Source organism: Dysidea avara, chromosome 5 (genome assembly GCF_963678975.1).
Source record: "Dysidea avara chromosome 5, odDysAvar1.4, whole genome shotgun sequence".
Taxonomy (NCBI): Eukaryota; Metazoa; Porifera; class Demospongiae; order Dictyoceratida; family Dysideidae; genus Dysidea; species Dysidea avara.
The window spans coordinates 20909357-20927019 of NC_089276.1; the positions used below are offsets into that span (position 1 = coordinate 20909357).

Sequence of the window (17663 nt, forward strand, 5' to 3'; positions counted from 1 at the left end):
TCAGGTGTGTGAAGATGGTCTTGCTGAGTGGATGAACCAAATTGATGAATCAGAGGTGTTTCTAGATCCAACAGCTCCATGGAAAGTGCTACGCAGTCACACAGAATACTTGGATGTTAAAGAGATTTCTTTGTATGAGCTCTATTGCAATTACATCTTCCCTAATTTTTATACAATGAATTTTGAAGTGAGAGTCAAACACATCAAATTTATCTCAAAGCGAATTTTTGAAAATTGCGTGCTCCATTCACAGAATGAATATTTAGGATACCAGTTGCAAGCAAACAATTTTATTGAAAAACTTAAATCCTTACAGTGCATCGGCACAGATAATTCTAACTTGTGTACTATTGATTCATTTTATGATCACTCCCAAGCGATGTTTACCACATTCTGTGATGCTGAATGCTTCCTACCTGAAGTATTACATGATGAAGATATTCAAAAATGTTTACACTATTTTGGATTGAAAACGGTACCATCCACTGCAGATTTTATACAGTTCTGTTGTCAACTGAAAGAATTTCAAGATGTTGCAACTGTCCACAAAGCATCACATATTTTATTAGGGCTTCTTTTAGATGCTAGAGAGAAGTACGGACACCTTCACACTGAGCCATTTTTACAGCAAATATCAAATATACCTATTGCTGTTGTAAAAGCTGCTCCAATGTTAAATGCAATAAAAGCACAGCAACTTGGTGAATGGCCTATTGTAGGCAAAGAGGAAACAATCACTCTTTCTAAGCTATCAGGATCATCTCTTGAGAAAAACAAATATTCTGTATGGACATGCAAACCTCTGGTAAAATTACCTGTTCTATTCTACAGCTCTACAGACAAGAAAAGAATGCAGATTTTGGGTGTTTCCATTGATCCAAGAACTGGTGATATAGTTCAAAATTTGAAAAATCTTTCTACAACTGAATTTTCAGATTTTTCTAAGTTTCATAAGCTCATGTCTCCCAAAATAGCTAAGGTTAGCTCTCACTTACCCACTATTGTGGTAAAGATGCTTGAATGCATCCACGAAAATCTCAGAAAGCGTAAACAGCGTGACAGTGACAATTACAACCTGGGGCAACTTAGACTAGATATTGGTGACTTGGAATTTTTGCCCGTTAAGCTGCAAATAGCTGGATATGTATTAGTAAAACCAGTACAGGTGCTTGTTATGGACAGGTCAAAGCTAGATCATTTTTATCCATTTCTTCATCCTCTAATAGTTGAGGCTCAACCAGTGCTACAGCTCCTCACTGAAGTTGGTGTTAAGATGTCTTTTGATTTTTCACACATGCAACTTGTGTTGAGGTTAGCTAAAGATTTATGCAAGGATAACAAGGTGGATCATAATACTAAGCGTGCAGTGGCACATGCTACAGTGGAATTAACAATGCTATTAAGAAACAAGCAGAATAGAGAAATTATTTCTCTCAAGCAACCACTCTACCTACTCAATAGTCAGGATGTATTGACTGACTGCTCAAAACTTGTGTTGTTCGATATTAGTAGTGTACGCCCTCCCATCCTTCCATCTAAATTTACATATCTGAATCCATTGCCTAATATTCCTGCAGCTGCATATTGGGATCCCAGAGAACTGTTGGATCTTTTGCCAAAAGAACTGGGATTAAAGAGTTTAAAGTCTACACTGCAATACACAATGACTGCTAATTGCAGAGGAGTACAAAGTACTCACTCCCAAGTAACTACTATTGAGCAAATATTACGCTCTAATGTATTTAAAACAGCAATAGAGAATTATGCCTGTTATTGTACTAATAAACGTAAACCACCAGAAGTTGTAACTAAAACAATGACTAACTTTCAGAGTAAACTGACAGTGCAGTACGTGAAGGAAGTGCAACTTAGACCACACCTAATTCTTGACAATGAAATCACTCCACTAGATGAAACTATTTCTCAAGATTATTTCCTCCAGATTTACAATGACAAATACATTTTAACTCTAAAAAATATTGCTGTTTACACTCAAAAAACTTACCTGAAGATGTCAGGTAGTCTATGTATAGCCTTGGGGTTGAGTGGTGTAAATTTTGAAGTTTCACAGGTTAGTGGTGTTCCACCAATCATATCCTTTGTTAACATGATTTTGAGTTGTGGCTCCGTTTTCAAAATTGCAAATATAATTAAAAGATCACTTCCAGGAGTTGGTAATATTGAGCAGGACATGGTTGACTCAGAGCCTGTATTAGGTGAAGAAATACCAGAGTGTTGGCATCATAGACTAGATCAAAACATCTTCAATTATTTTATGCCACAAGAACTGGTAGGATATGAAATAGAAAATAATGATATTGTATATGCTCAGGTGTTGTACTGCAATAATGCTGAAACTTATGACAATGAAGATGTGGAACAGATATTTGAGTTAAAGTATACCATAACAATAGGGAATGACACAGAATTAGAAGTGACTGTGTTGCAGCTGTACAAGTTTGTGTCTGCAGTGAAAGATCCAGCAACACAAGATTTTAGCAGTGGTGAATTGGAATTACATGAAACTGGAAACTCTGAAAGTGCCAAACAGGCTAGGCAAGCACGAGTAGCAGGTGGCAAACAGGCAATAAGGGCTGCAGTGAAAGCTGCCTGGAATTTACCAGAGGAGCAAAAAAGAAAGGCAATTAAAAGACTGTATTTGCAGTATCACCCTGATAAGAACCCTGACAACCCAAATGCCACAGCTGAATTTCAATTTTTACTGCAAGAAATAGAGAGAATGGAGAAAGGATATCCTGAGGAATCATTTGATGCAGAACAGCCATTTAGACCACCAAGTTCCTTCAATTTTGGATGGAGTGGGTGGTTCAACCAGTGGAACCAAACAGCATTTTCACATTGTAATTACAGGTCAAAAGACAGGGCCCGGGGAGGATCATCTAGGGGAGGAGCATTTTGGAGAGGTGGAGGTGGTGGTGGATGGCAAACACCTAAACCACAGACAAATCACAGTGAAGCTGTAAGATGGATCAAACAAGCTGAGTATGACTATGCTTCTCTGTCTACACTGATGACATCATCTCAAACTGATGAAAAAACATGTGCGTCCACTTGTTTCATGTGCCATGAAGTTGCTGAAAAGTCTCTTAAGGCTGGTATGTATGCTAAGTGTGGAATGGCAGGAGAGTCTACCGTAAAGAATCACAATGTTGTGACTCCAGCACGTGCACTCATACAGATGGGATGTGAGATAAATGTTGATGATGCCATTTTCTTAGAGCACTTCTATTCACATCCCAGATTCCCTTACTGCTACCCTCCTCCAACAGTTCCTGGAGAGAAGTATGTGAGTAGCACAGCCAAGGCAGCCTTTGATGCAGCTACTAGGATTTATGAAGCTATAAAACAATTAATAGATGATGAGGAGTAATTTATTCCATTAGAACTATTTATAATTTTTTAAGGGGACATACATATTAAGAATAATAAAATGCACAACTCAATGTACATAGAAATTTATACATTAATACAATTTAGACATTAATGTAGGAATGAACATATTAGTACGTAGAAGGCAAATAAAATCCTACCTAATATGCAGCTTGCTCTATTAATTTTGATCATGATCAATAAATATTTGTGGTGAGCCTCCCACACTTCCAACTGGCTTTACACATCTTAGTTCATTAATAACCCAGGGCTGGATTTCCAATTTTACCAAAAGAAAAAAAAAAAGTTATGAAGTATATGCAATTATTTTTATTTTATTGTACTGCATGTGGACGGCCAGTATGTCTAGGGGACCAGCCCCAAGAAAAATCAAATACACACAAACTGTACATTATGACTATTGCTTACATACAAAATGATAAATACTATTCCATTGCAAACTGCAACAGAAAGTTATACATGTCATTGTATAGACAAACGTGTACCTCCAAAATGTTAATGAAAACTTTTGCAGATTAATTATAATCTCTTAAGGTACAATACAATGTAAGTAGATCAGAGAAGTAAATTTGAGCAATCAATTGCAAATTGAAATAATTACATTATTCTACTACACTATATAATTTCTCCATATTGTTTCAAATGTGTTAACAAAAGTACAATTTTGACATAAAACAAAAAATTCTGACAATTATTCATCAACAGTTTTACAAAATTGTCTAGTAAATAATTTTCTGCTCAACAGGGTACAATATAATTTATATGCTTTATAATTTATATCCTAGTTATGTATAACATTTATAATAACAGAATGCAGCTACGTAAAATCTTTCTTATGCACCATAGCTTTTTTCACATGCTGATGATGCTGTAGAATACAAAAATAATGGCAGTATATAGCTTGTTAGAAACTTCTTTTAGTCAACTTTGGGTTCCCAAATGATGAGTGCTTAGGCACAAAAAATATGTGCAGCAGATTGGCAAAGAATAATAAATAACCAGTTGTCTGACATTGAATGGAATCCAGATTATTACATATCCAGAACTAGTTGCATGACTGGACACATCCCTCAACTATCAATTACTGAAATTTGAAGTGGCCATTGCACTTTAGTTTCAGCTGCTATGTTCAGCCCATTACTCAGCATTACAAATGAAGAGCAGTACAAGAAGTCAAGTACCTCTGCAATCAATCACTGAAATTAAAGTACTAAAACCATGACATGTTACTGTCAATAAACATCTACACAGTAGTGGGGAAAGAAATGGGACATAAAGGAGATAAGTCCAAGATGTATTTATTGTAGCTGCAGTGGAGCACTCAAATGCATCCTTTTAGATTGATACTATCTAATAGGACAGTCACTTTGTAGTGAAATACTCTAACACCGATTATTAAAATGTTCCAAGATAGTTGTAAGAAATGTTGCTAACCTAGAAGCACAATACAAGCATAATGGGAACACTGAAGAGCATAATATGTGAAAATTTTGGGAAACCCCTGGAAGCATTTGGGAAACATTTTGAGCATATTTGACTCAGATTTACCTGCAAATATAGGTAAATAACTGGTTCTACTTGAAGCAGGCAATGTGTCAATAACACTAGATAGATAAACAAGTAAGTTGCATATAATTTTAATTTTCCTGTACTCTGAAACTAACTTATGATGTGTATTATATTTTCTTTCATATTTAAGATTTCTGTCTCAGTATAATTATACCCAGGCTTAATATATCACTCTTCCTTTCTTGTGAATTTATTGTATTAATATTTTTCCCTTCTTGATCCAGGGGTAGAAGTGCTGTTATATAAGGTAATGAATATATCTGCAGTGTGAATGTACACCTAGATATTGACTTAATTTAGCTACATATAGAAGGATTTTTTTTTTAATTTGCATGCTATGCATGTAGACATGATTATTTTGCATTTTAGCCTGAGAATAAATCAGCTCACCCGTAATCGGCTGCCATTATTCAGTGTGTAGTATAAATGTATCAGAGTGTACATGCAGTATCACACCACATACAGCCCCCAGCTGTTTATCTACATACACTCTATAGCAATTTAATGTTGGTTGGTAAATAGAATCACAACCAGCCATTTGTCTCAAGCTGATATCATTCATTTGTCAACTGCCATCCAATGATGGTGGGTAGGTGAGCAAGGTGTTCCATATTATGATTGTGTAATAAGATCGGTGATATGATCAGCCCGACTCCCGATTGCATGAGACTTGGGGGGAAAATACCTGGGGGTTCCTGACTTTGAAGCCACAGGGATTTCTAAGGCCATCCTAACATGCAGCATTTTCCTGCACATGCATGTTTTCATAACGCTTTCCAATTCAATAATACTTACTGTTCTGTACTACCTCTAGTGCTGTGATGCAGGTATTGTACATACATGGTACGTGGCCTTTATACATGCACTGTATTCTCCCATGCTTGCTGGCTGCAATGATACTACACAAGTACACACAAATAATCTCCCTCCATTAACTTTTGTTTAACAAATCTATTGCCCATTATATATAATCTATTGTTTCTAAAAAGCCTAAGGTTGTAATTTTAATAGTGGATCAATACCTTCAGTATCCCATACGTGATATTTGGCACAATGGTGAGATAACAATGCAGTATTTATATAAAGAAGAAAATTGAAGGCTCAATAATTTCAGTTCACTTCAAAGCACCCCTCTATAGAGGTAATCCGTGCATGCATATACGCTGTAGCTATGTATATACAAGCACATGATACACTGACAAAAATGGAATAGCTTTATATACAATGAATCAAAATAGCTATTACTTTTTCCAGCTATAGAATCAAGGATTCATCTTGTACACATGCAGCACTACAAGAAGTGACAGGTCTGTGGTCAATACAATACCTGCATGCATACATGCACAGAAACACACACTCAGTTTTGTACAACTACAATGTTACACGGTCTGGTTTGTAAGCTGGAGCATATCCCTTTTCTCCTGGAAAATATATGTCTTTTATATACAGTCTAGTAGCTTTAAGATATCTTGTTGGGAGTAGTATTTGACTTTTCTATAAAGTGTTTAATTTTCAAGTTAAGGTATAATGATTGTGAAGCATGTGAAGCTTTAATGGCTCTTAATTTCCCTTGCTTGCTCAGTCTTTCTATTCTCTAGTTTTAAGGGAAGACTGCATCAGTAGAAAACTGCTGCTTTTCAGCAGTGCCCTTGCTATGTAGCTAGTACTACATAATAATCGATTGATTGATTGATTGATTAATACTTAATTAATGTGTAAGGCAGTAGCTAATTACAACTGATACAACACAGGTTACACAGCAAAAGATAATAATAATATGCTAGGTCTAGCATAGTCTACAATGAGCTTCAGTACCCCCAAGCAACCTTCCCCTCCTTTTAGATCTGTCCTTACTCTGAGTGCAACCAGTGATCCAAACGGGTACGGCTTCCGGATTCTTAGAAATATCCGTTTCAAATCATAAACGGCGCGCGCCAACACGTTTCGAATAACAAGAAACGGCTACTACTAGGGAAACGATAATTCATTGTACTTGTACTTTTATTAATTGCTACTTTCGTGCTATATAAAGAAGAAGCTACACTAACGTCTCTTTAGCCGGAGGTGTGATCCGGCGAGTACCGATACAGCGACAGTCACTACGCTACGAACACTGCGCCATGGCAGGTGAGTTAAGTTTTAATGTTTTGTACCGTTTGATTTGTACGCTATATACTTTTTTGCGTTGTGGCAGTGATCAATGGACACGTGCGGATGAAAACCAATACAATTGGCTGGCGCTAGGCTTGGTCGGCAGTTACATGTCCATATTGAATTTAATAATCAACACATTAATATTGAAAGGACACGCCCCAGAAAATACGTAAAATGCTTAAAATGGTGTTAAAACAGTGATTTTCGTGTATTTTCGAAGTGCCAACAACATTAAGTAGTGGTACCCACCAGCGTTGAAACCGGGTCACTACTGCTGACCCGGATGACCCACTGATCCGGATTGACCGTTCGATTCGTGTTGAGTAAACAGGGGCAGATCCAGACTTTTAGAATTGCAACTTCAGCCTAGCTGTAGGTTGAAGACCAAAAAAAAAAAAAAAAAGGTCATCACCTACTAACAATAGCTACCCCTCACCGTAGATACCCTCAGTTTGTACTACATACTGCACTTACTAATAAATGGGCGTGGCTGAGCGTATGTTTGTAACGTGATAAGCGGGCGTGGCTCACGAAAGAGCTACACGATAGTGTTTATAAGTTTCCACGTTGTCAAACGAACAATTTAGTTTCTCACGTGATCTAATCCGGGTCAGACCTGGATAATTTGTAAACCGGGTCAGACCCGGATGACCCGGAGAAAATGTGACCCGGATGACCCGACCCGGTTTCAACGCTGGTACCCACAAAAAACCGGTCTGATAATTACTCACATACCTCAAAGGAATACTCCACCTTTTTTCATGGTTGTAGCTGCAGCGGATATGTGGGCCCAGCACAGTTTCTGACCCCGATTTGTCATTGTGCATAATGTATATTGTGGGATTCACCCATTATCCAGACTATGGGAATTCACCTTAATCTAATTAGTCTAAACACAAAAAATAGTCTGGAACTTTGTGTACATGAATAATAGTTCAGTAATTTGAGGGAATTGTTTGAAGTGTTGTTGCCCTGGAGCGGACCACTCAGTTTAAAGACAAAAGTTAAGGAGAACCGCTTCGAGAATAGTGCCGCGTGAGCAACTTACAGTAGTTTAGAATTGCTTTGTTCTAGTTTCTGTAGGCCTATATAAACAGATACCATGTTTCCTAAGCCAAATTTTTAGTGGGTTTCTCGTGCATTTTTGACCTTACCATGTCAGTCAGTAGAAACAGAATTCCGCTGAAATCAGTAAATTTTATTAGGTGTGTAATGCAGTCTCATGCCATACCCTGGGGTTCTATTTTCAAGTGCTAGTTTTATGTAGCAATTCTGGTATCATGGCTGTCGAGTTCACTGTAGAAATGTTCTCAGTTCTTTTCGTTTTTTCCATCTCCAGCTCAATTACTTTTAACATTCAGCGTGTAGACTGAATAACTGAGTATATACCGTGGATATAGCTATTATCACCCACATGTACATTTTCCATATAATACAACTGCTTCTTATACTAAGGTGTTCATGTACAATATGTTTAGCCTCAATCTCAGTTTTGGTGAACAATGAACACCTTCTCCAGTCATCGAACGTAGTCTTCAGTTGAAAATAGGTACCAGTCAATAAAATTAATAGTTGTTTCAGCAATCTTGTAAATCAAATGCATAACATGTGTGTATCCAGGCATGCATACTTGATATAAGTGACTGGCTTTGTGAAAAGGTATCTTTTTCATGTACAAATTTTGACCCATTTTTCAAACTGTACACCTTTAATCATTGCATATAATCATCTGAAATTTTTCATGAGTGAAGCTACAGTATCTGGCTGCATGCTGATGCAAAGAGCAAATTAATCAGTATAAGGAGTCAACTGTTATGACATTCTGTTTGCTGGCATGTAAATGTGTGGGAAAAGGTATCTTTTCGTAAATCCGGTAACTGGTCTGTCTGAATAGATTTTTGTTACACTGTGTAATACACAAGTGATATTTTTAAATTGCATTTGTGTAGATGGTGAGAAGGGTTACTACTTTGGTCAAGAACAAGTACCTCTCACAGATGAGATTAGAGAAATTCTTGAAGAATATCCTGATGGTCAGATCTTTAAGGTATATGCATAAGATTCACAACTGCACATACATATACCGTATGCAATCATTCCAAGCCAAAAACTTTATCATACATACTGTAGCAGTGTCATAGAATAGCAGATTCACTATCTAAAACATAATAGTATTTATGTAGGATATAATTTTTGTGTAGCTTGCTAATCCACATTGAACTGATTGCTGTCTTAGAATGTTATTACTAACTGTTGGTCTTGTAGCATATTATTACCTTATTTTAGCCTCACTTTTTAAACCACGTTCATGAAATATGTGACTGAATTTTGGAAAATCACCCAATGGGTATGCGTGAAATAATTAGAATTTTCATGTTTAGTGGGTTGCTAATAAGAGCAGGACACAGTTTTTCAAGTATTGAGAATGGCTTAAAACCATCAACAAGTAGATTTGCACTATAAAGTTTGTGATTTGATCATTAAATATTTTAGGTGTCAAATGCACCCATATGGGTGATTTTCCAAAATTTGGTCACGTATGTGCAAAAATTATATACCGCACCCGCTACAATAAAGTGGCTATATGGTAGATAAATGGCAAATCACACTGTAAAAATCTCACACAGAGTGTTGAAATACATAGATGTCATCGACGTATTTATGAATTAGTAAAAACATATTGTTCTTCATTGCTTTATACCAAATGAGTATACATGTACGTAGCTACACAGTGGTCAGGGGCGGACCTAGAAATTTTCAGAGGGATTTTTGGAAACCCCAGAAACCCCCCCTAAAACTGCCCCTGGTGGTTCTACTCAGCCTAGCTAGGGGTTGAAGTTTCTGTTGATACTGTTTACTGTATATGATTTGAGACTAGTGGAATCAATGGAAGCCTGTACACTGTATCTTTATGGGTGTTTGAGATATAGCAATTATCAGTTTTCTTGTAATTCAGTATTCTAATACATATACGTACCCTGTATGTAGTTTTGCTGTCAGGGTTTGACTCCAGGCTAACTGTTCCCTTGTGTAGCCAGGCTAGCTGGGCTACATATGAAATGTAGCCTGGGTGGCTCCATTGATCTGAGGTATAAACGTCGTACATACGTACGTACATATGTACGTACATATGTATGTATCATCCCACATAATATTATGAAATGTAATCTGGAGAGTGATTATATAGACGTTAATCGTGGAGATTGATTAATACTCACATGATTAGTATGTACGACTTGGATTTCGTCATGAAGGCCACTCAGATGGAGAGTGTTTTGTTATCCTCGTTATCGTATGAGTTGAAAAGCTAAGGTGAGAACTAGTACTATATCTTATTCACCAATTGTTTTCACACATTTCTGAATATGGACCACACAATCACCAAGAAGTTACCACTCTGCACACCTACGAGCAAGCTTACCTATCTAGGCCTTGTTCTATAAATGATTCAATAGCACTGATTATAACATTAAACTCACATAATTCACAGATTCCCCGAGGACAAGGTCCGCAAGGGGAGGATGGATTGTATGAGGAGGTGGAGGATACAAGGAACAGTGCTAACTAGTGGTATTACCTTCGTCACTCCTTGCCCACAGCACATTCAAAGCTGAGCTTTAAATAGAATTCTTACTTCTAATTAACACCTTCTTATGCAGTGAAAAGAAGCAGTATACACAAATTACTGTTTCACCAGCACAATTTGATTTGCTGGTGCAAGTATATAATTAAAATCAATCTACACACCTGCATACGGGGTAAGTAACCCCAAAGAATCATGTACAATACAAGTATAATATTCTAGAATACTAATCACACTACTTAATCAGAGTTAGTTCAATGAATAGTCAAAATCACTCACACCTCCAGATCTCCCTCTTCCTCTGCCATTTCCATGGAGCTGTAGAAAAGGAGGGTATAAGGCACATATATCATGTGGGTGGGATTGCACTGTTCCTTGTATCCTCCACCTCCTCATACAATCCATCCTCCCCTTGCGGACCTTGTCCTCGGCGAATCTGTGAATTGTATTCCGGAGGTTCCGGATACAAGGAACAGTACTAACTAGTGGTACGTTTAAAGCACAAATCATACCTGCTAGAGGGTCCTGATAGAACAGCTCTAGTAAATTCAGGAGACCCTTCACTTCTGTAATAGAATCTATCAAAGGTACTTCTTGAAGACCAATTTGCCACCTTGAGAATCTCAGCAACAGGGACTCCTTTAGCCCGAGCTCGTGAAGAACTGGCACTTCTGGTGGAATGGGCTGTAAACTGCTCAGTATCAATGCCTGCCTTTCCCAAGCTGTGTTTAATCCAGTGACCCAAAGTTCCTGGACGAGCTCTTCTAAATGGCCTCTTTGAAGTCGAGAATACTGGTTTAGGTGAAGTTATTGAAGCTGCTTGTTCTGATGTTCTGGAGAGATATAATTGAAGGGAAGTAACTGGACATTCGTCAGCATCCTCTGGCAGAGAAGAATAGTGTACTGTCCTAGGGGGACCTGGGGTACGAGTCTTAGTCAGCCGAACTACTGTAAATTGGGCCCCAGTGGGTGTCCATCTCAAATGATCCCTGTCCAGGGCTGCTAGATCTGAACACCTGCTTGCATTTGCTAGTGCCATTAACGTTGCCACCTTCCTGCCCAGCTCCAGAGTTGAGAGACCTTCTGAAGGGCAGCTTCTAAAGTACTCGACAACTACAGCTACATCCCATGACACACTAAGGCGAGGAGCTGGTGGCCTGGCATTGAACATGCCCTTTAGTAACCTAGACACTAAAGGATGGCTTCCCACATTAACGTTATCTAATTGTGGGTGAGAAGTTGAGATTGCAGAGCGTAATGTATTAAGTGAACGGTATTGTAAGCCTAAATCAAATTGGTCTGCAAGGAACTCTAGCACATTTCCTAAAGATGCTGAAAGTGGATTAATGTGCCTTCCAGCACACCAGCCACACCACTTAGACCAGGCTGAATTGTATGCTGCATGGGTGTTAGATCTCCTGGAGTGCAGGAGCAGTTCTGTAACTCTTTCAGAAAATCCTTGTGTTGAGAAAGCTTACCTGAGACAGGCCATGCGGCTAAAGACATCCGATTCTCCTGGATTAGAGGATGGGGCTTCAGATCTGGACTCAGGAGCAAATCCTGTTCCATGGGGAGTAGAATGGGATTCCTCACTAACATTCTCAATACCTGGGAGTACCACACCTGAGCTGGCCAAGTTGGGGCTATTAGACAAGCATAGTCTACCTCTTCCAGGCAAATCTTCGACAGTGCTCTGCCAATCAGGTTGAAGGGAGGGAAGAGATAAGGCTGGTCTTGCGACCAAGATGTTGAAAAGGCATCTACCACTCTTGCCTGTGGGTCTGGTCTCCAGCTGCAGTAATCTGGCAGCTGAGCATTCGTTCTGCTCGCAAATAGGTCTATTGTAAAAGGACCAAGGAGGAGGTGGACAGCATCGAAGACTGATGGTAGGAGTTGCCAATCGCTGCTGTCGTGGTGGCGAGACTCCCAGTCTGCCAAGACATTGTCCTTCCCTGCCAGATACTCTGCATGTGGTGTAATCCGATGTAGGAGGCACCACTCCCAAATCTCCAGGACCAACTGACACAGTTGGGATCTCAACGGACTGCCAAGCTTGTTCAAATAAGCTATTGCAGTGCGATTGTCTGACTTGACCAGTACTACTATATCGGTTTTGTCCTTCAGATAGGACTGCAAGGCCAGAAACATTGCTTTGAGCTCCAAATAATTGATGTGGAACTTGGTCTCCTCTAGTGTCCACCTGCCACCAGTTGGTACCCCTTGGCAGACTGCCCCCCAGCCCAACTTGGAGGCATCTGACTCGATCACTGTTGAGGCCTCTGGTTTCCATATTGGGGCTGAGCAGTGGGAAGGCAGCTCCGAGCACCACCACTGAAGGTCTACCCGTGCCTCCTTCGACAGGCTCACAGAACCCTGGTAGTGAGGGTGTTGGCGAAGTGATCGAATCTTCATATCCTGTAAGGCACGATAATGGAGAGGGCCTGTCCATACAGCTGGTTTGGTTGCTACCAGTGTCCCAATGAAGCAAGCCAGAGTCCTCATTGGAATTCTGTCCAGAGAAAGAAGATGAGATGCTTCCTTCTGGATACAGTGCAACTTGTGTGCTGGGAGAGAAATTACCATGTTGTCTGTGTCCACTATGAGCCCCAGAAACTCCAGATGACAGGTGGGGGCTGTGATGGACTTTGGGATATTTATTAGAAACCCTAGACTGGAAGCAACCATATGGCTGTTGAAAGGTCCACCAATAGTTGATCTTTGGTAGGAGCTGCCAGTAACAAATCGTCTAGATAAATAATTAGGTGTATGCCTAACTGACGTAGGAACTGGGTTGCAGGCTTTGTAACTTTTGAAAAGGTGAAGGGTGCGGTACAAAGCCCGAATGGGAGGCACTGGAACTGCATCAAGTTGTGTGGTGGACCTGCTTGGAAGGTTAGAAGGTTCCAAGATTCTTGGGCCACAGGGATGGTTAAGTACGCATCCTTTAGGTCCAATTTCACCATGAACCATCCCTGACTGATGATGCTTGGCAGCATGTACAGGCCCTCCATCTTGAAGTGAGGCGGTACTATATGGGAGTTCAGGTATCTCAGGTCTATAATCAGTCTCCAACCTCCGCCGCTTTTGGGGACGACAAAGATCGGACTGATTATGTAAGCTTCTGACTGCTGCACTGGGTGAACTGCCCCTTTCTCCCTCAGTTTGGACACTTCCTCCTGCAGAACTGATTGTTGTTCCCTGCTGACTGTGATGGTGGACCTGTGCTGCTCTGGCAAACACTCTAGGGGTATCTGATACCCTCTGATGGTGGATAGCACCCAAGGATCTTTGGTCAGGCACGCCCAGTTCTCTAGGAACAAGGCAGCCCTTCCTGCTACTGGTGTTAGTGTATGTCGAGGCAGAAGGTGCAGATTCAAATTGAGTGCTTGAAAAGAGGTATGTGGTAGGGGTAAGTTGTTCAGGACTTTTCCAATCTCCCCGAGTGTTTGTGGGCTTGGAAAGTGGACTGCTTCTGAGGATGGGGGTACTGATGGTATGGCTTGTAAGGCTGCTTGTTGGATGGGGGAACATTGCCCTGCCGGGACCCCGAATTGCCGGCAGGGCCTGGTCGAAAAAACTGTTTCTTACTGCGACCCAATGTGGACTTGCGGCTCTTCTGGTCATATGGCTGATAGCGGTGGGATATTTGAACCACTTGTGCCAATGTCTTATCAGACTCCACTGTCGCTTTCAGCTTGGGGCAAAACTCTTTCCCAAACAAGAATTCTTCACTATTAGTGGGGGGCTCCTTACCATACTTCTCCAGACCTTGGTCAACAGACCGGAGGATGTTGCATCTCCTTGTCTGGGAGACAAGTTTGTTGGCATTTCCCAACAGCACTAAAGTGCGCTGGACAAGCTTAGCGCATCGTAAATGTTTATCATGGAATCCTCATCCTTCAACAGATCGTTATCAATTAATTCCGACCACAGACACGAGAGGGGCCCAGCACATCGCAACAACGCCGCTTGTATCGTGCCAAGTTCGGCATCACGTGACCTCGGGAAGCGTTGGTTTAGGTGATTGAGGACAAAGCGATCAACTTTTGGCACTTTCATCGCGGGAGTATGAGGTACCGGGTGTTCCTTATGCATCTCCTTTCGCACGTCTTTATCGAGAGATGCGCGAAAGTGTTTTTCTAGATACTGTTTAAATACCTCATGGGTTTCAAAGGTGAAATCGTCGTCCGACTTCAAGTTGTTAGGATCAAATAGTGTGGATCCCCCCGAGCTGTTTCCATCATTACTAATAGCCTGGGAGTCCCCATCTCCCAGAGAGCTAGCTGACGACTGGCGCACACCGGCATCCAGCCCGCTAACCCCTCTCAACTGGGGCACACCGGCTCCCAGCGAGGCATTAATACCAGATTGACGCACCCTGGCTGTCAATTGGTCTTCTCCATAATCAGGAGGGTGGTCTTCAACCACTGGGGGACTGGCTACAGTGTTTCCTGATTGATCGCGTGCCTGGTCGCCACGCTGTTGTCCTTCTCTATCCTCGTCCTGCTGAACTGGGTTTCGAAGTGCATCCAGGAACTTCTTCCTCAGTGATTCGCTAGAAGAAATGCTCTCCAAAAGACTTAACACAGAGTTCTCATCCATCACGTTGTGAATTGAAGTATCACGTGCTGATTGAGCAAGTAAAGAAGGTGTTAATTAGAAGTAAGAATTCTATTTAAAGCTCAGCTTTGAATGTGCTGTGGGCAAGGAGTGACGAAGGTAATACCACTAGTTAGCACTGTTCCTTGTATCCGGAACCTCCGGAATACAACCGAAATTCTCTGTGATATCTCTAGGATTTGTCCATTCTTTGTAACTGAACATAACCAGAACATACTAGCTGCTGACCCATAATCAAAATTTTTAGGAATACATACAGTATATAATATATCCAGTGGTTGCACTCGTATTGACTTGGGTGATTGATCACCCTGTGCAGGCAAGCAGCCTGATATGGATATATCGGTATATCGTGGCTTGTTAACATGGTTGACAATCAAATTATTGTACATTATGGTTAAACTGTATTTAATGCTTCTCAAAGAAAAAGCAGCTCACTTATTTCCCGTAAAGATAACATAGACCATTGTTTAGACTCCACTTTGTATCATGCAATATATCGCTGTATCGTGATATACCAGAGGCAATATTATATCGATACATCTACACACTGTATCGTTGCAACTCTACATTTGGCATACATTTCAGGAAATGCCCTCATGCCTGTATTAAAACCTTTCCATGTACTATAGTAATGGTATAGTAATTTCTCACGCGTATTTACCAGTACCTCTATGATGTAAACATACAGTTGTCTAAATACCAGGTGGCCTCTGGAGATTTGGATAGCACTATGTGCATATTATTCTGTTAATATTGTCTACTTCACTATTAGGAAATATTACAAAATGCTGATGATGCAAAAGCTACTGAAGTGAAGTTTTTTATTGATGAGAGATCACATGGCCAACGCAACCTCCTACATCCTTCACTGGCAAAGTTCCAGGGGCCAGCATTGTTGGCATACAATGATGCAGTGTTTACTGAGGAAGACTGGACCAATATACAGAAATTGAAACGAAGCGACAAACGCTCTGATCCATTCAAAGTTGGAAAGTTTGGAATTGGATTCAATTCAGTTTTTCATGTCACAGGTTTGTACAGTATAATCATGAATTACTGTAGTTTTAACAGCAAAATTTACTGTATGTTATATATAGTAGAGACCACAAAGGAGTAGGTGTGGCCCACGGGATAATATTACCCAAAAACCAGCCTCAATTTTCCCTGACGATGATGAAGTTGTATTGTTCAGGTAAAACTACAGTAAGCCCAAACAAACCTTCAGATCAACCCGAAACACTTTCAACAAGTTGCTACGGAATTTAAAAAATATATATATTTAACCAAATTTTCTACTGACTGAGTAATTGACTGACTGAGTAACTGACTGATGCTTCAGACAAGCATAAATCAATAGCGGCTAAGGCTATGGGCTTGATTTTTTCACTGTTTGATGTGGCTTTGGCCAAAGAGGTGACTTTTGGCTTGCTGCAGTACGTACAATGCATTCTTCTTGGACTTACCAGTGCCCTCCTTTGTGTCCCATTCATCTTTGCTGACAGCGAACAGTGTCGATTTGGTGGTAGCACGTGATGGCTTTCCTTCGTAACGGAAATCATCCGTATTTTTCATAGTGGCTATTTTGATTGCAGAGGTGCTTTTCTAATTATGGCTTCGTAATTTTTTCACTTAAAAAAACAGCCTTGCATTTAAGACACACGGTAGTGTGTCATGTGTCCCAAGAAGCCGGCGCACCACACCGTGAGTATATTGACAGGAAGAAAGAAAACTTGATTTTCATACCTTTGTAGCTCCGTGATCTTTCATCCGATTGGAACCAGTGTTGCTGCAGAGGTGCCCGCCAGGTAGGCCACGCCACATACCAAATTTGAAGAAACTCGCCATAGCCATTTCCGAGATATGAGTGGCCAAATTTTCGTTTTTATTTCTTCGTTTTTTTTCTTATTCTTTGTCTTTTCGCACACTTTGAAAAGTTGCTATAAAACACAGACGCATAATCAGACTACCTTGAAATTTGGCACACATAAAGGCAGTCTACAGGCGAATTCTAGAATCAAATTTGGTGCAAATTCGATGAACGGTTCAGGAGTTACGACCAATTATTCGCGTGAAACAAGATTGATTTGTTGTCATACCTACAGGGTAAACCGCGCTTCATGGAATGAGTTGAAAATTGGTTTGTGGATAGATCAACCATTGTAGGAGTGCCTTTTGGTGGTTTGAAAACAATCGAAATTAAGATCATGGAGATATGACACGAAACTGAAGGTGTGTAACAATTGCGCGATCGAGATTTGTGAATAAAACTACCAATAATTTTCACACCTACCAGGCAAACCACTTAGAGCAATGAACTGAAAAT

The 17663-nt window shown here is 40.2% G+C and overlaps 3 protein-coding genes across 3 annotated transcripts in view; 2 read left to right on the forward strand and 1 right to left on the reverse strand.

Moving 5' to 3' along the window:
• The first annotated feature begins 334 nt into the window (after positions 1-334).
• Positions 335-3611, forward strand: LOC136256172 (sacsin-like). Its single transcript, XM_066049118.1, has one exon. The coding sequence runs from the start codon at positions 380-382 to the stop codon at positions 3389-3391; it is 3012 nt and encodes a 1003-aa protein (XP_065905190.1). The 5' UTR covers positions 335-379; the 3' UTR covers positions 3392-3611.
• Positions 3612-6918: 3307 nt separating this feature from the next.
• LOC136256181 (sacsin-like) overlaps positions 6919-17663 on the forward strand; it is a 32781-nt gene continuing 22036 nt past the window's right edge. The window contains exons 1-3 of the mRNA XM_066049133.1: positions 6919-7107; positions 9084-9181; positions 16113-16371. Of these exons, the coding sequence (XP_065905205.1) occupies positions 7101-7107; positions 9084-9181; positions 16113-16371 (364 nt within the window). The 5' untranslated portion in view covers positions 6919-7100. The remainder of the gene's footprint in view (positions 7108-9083; positions 9182-16112; positions 16372-17663) is intronic.
• On the reverse strand, positions 10883-15429 carry LOC136256180 (uncharacterized). Its single transcript, XM_066049132.1, has 2 exons — positions 14876-15429; positions 10883-11035 (listed from the first exon to the last, which is right to left on the reverse strand). The coding sequence occupies exons 1-2, from the start codon at positions 15317-15319 to the stop codon at positions 10967-10969; spliced, it is 513 nt and encodes a 170-aa protein (XP_065905204.1). The 5' UTR covers positions 15320-15429; the 3' UTR covers positions 10883-10966.

What these genes read in the sequence shown, in the direction of transcription:
- LOC136256172 (XM_066049118.1), top strand. Translation starts at nt 380, where the DNA reads ATGTTTACCACATTCTGTGATGCTGAATGCTTCCTACCTGAAGTATTA.
- LOC136256180 (XM_066049132.1), bottom strand. Translation starts at nt 15,319, where the DNA reads ATGGATGAGAACTCTGTGTTAAGTCTTTTGGAGAGCATTTCTTCTAGC. An exon ending in TCACCTTTGAAACCCATGAG is followed by an intron (nt 11,036 to 14,875) that starts GTATTTAAACAG and finishes CCTTTTCTACAG; the next exon opens with CTCCATGGAAATGGCAGAGG.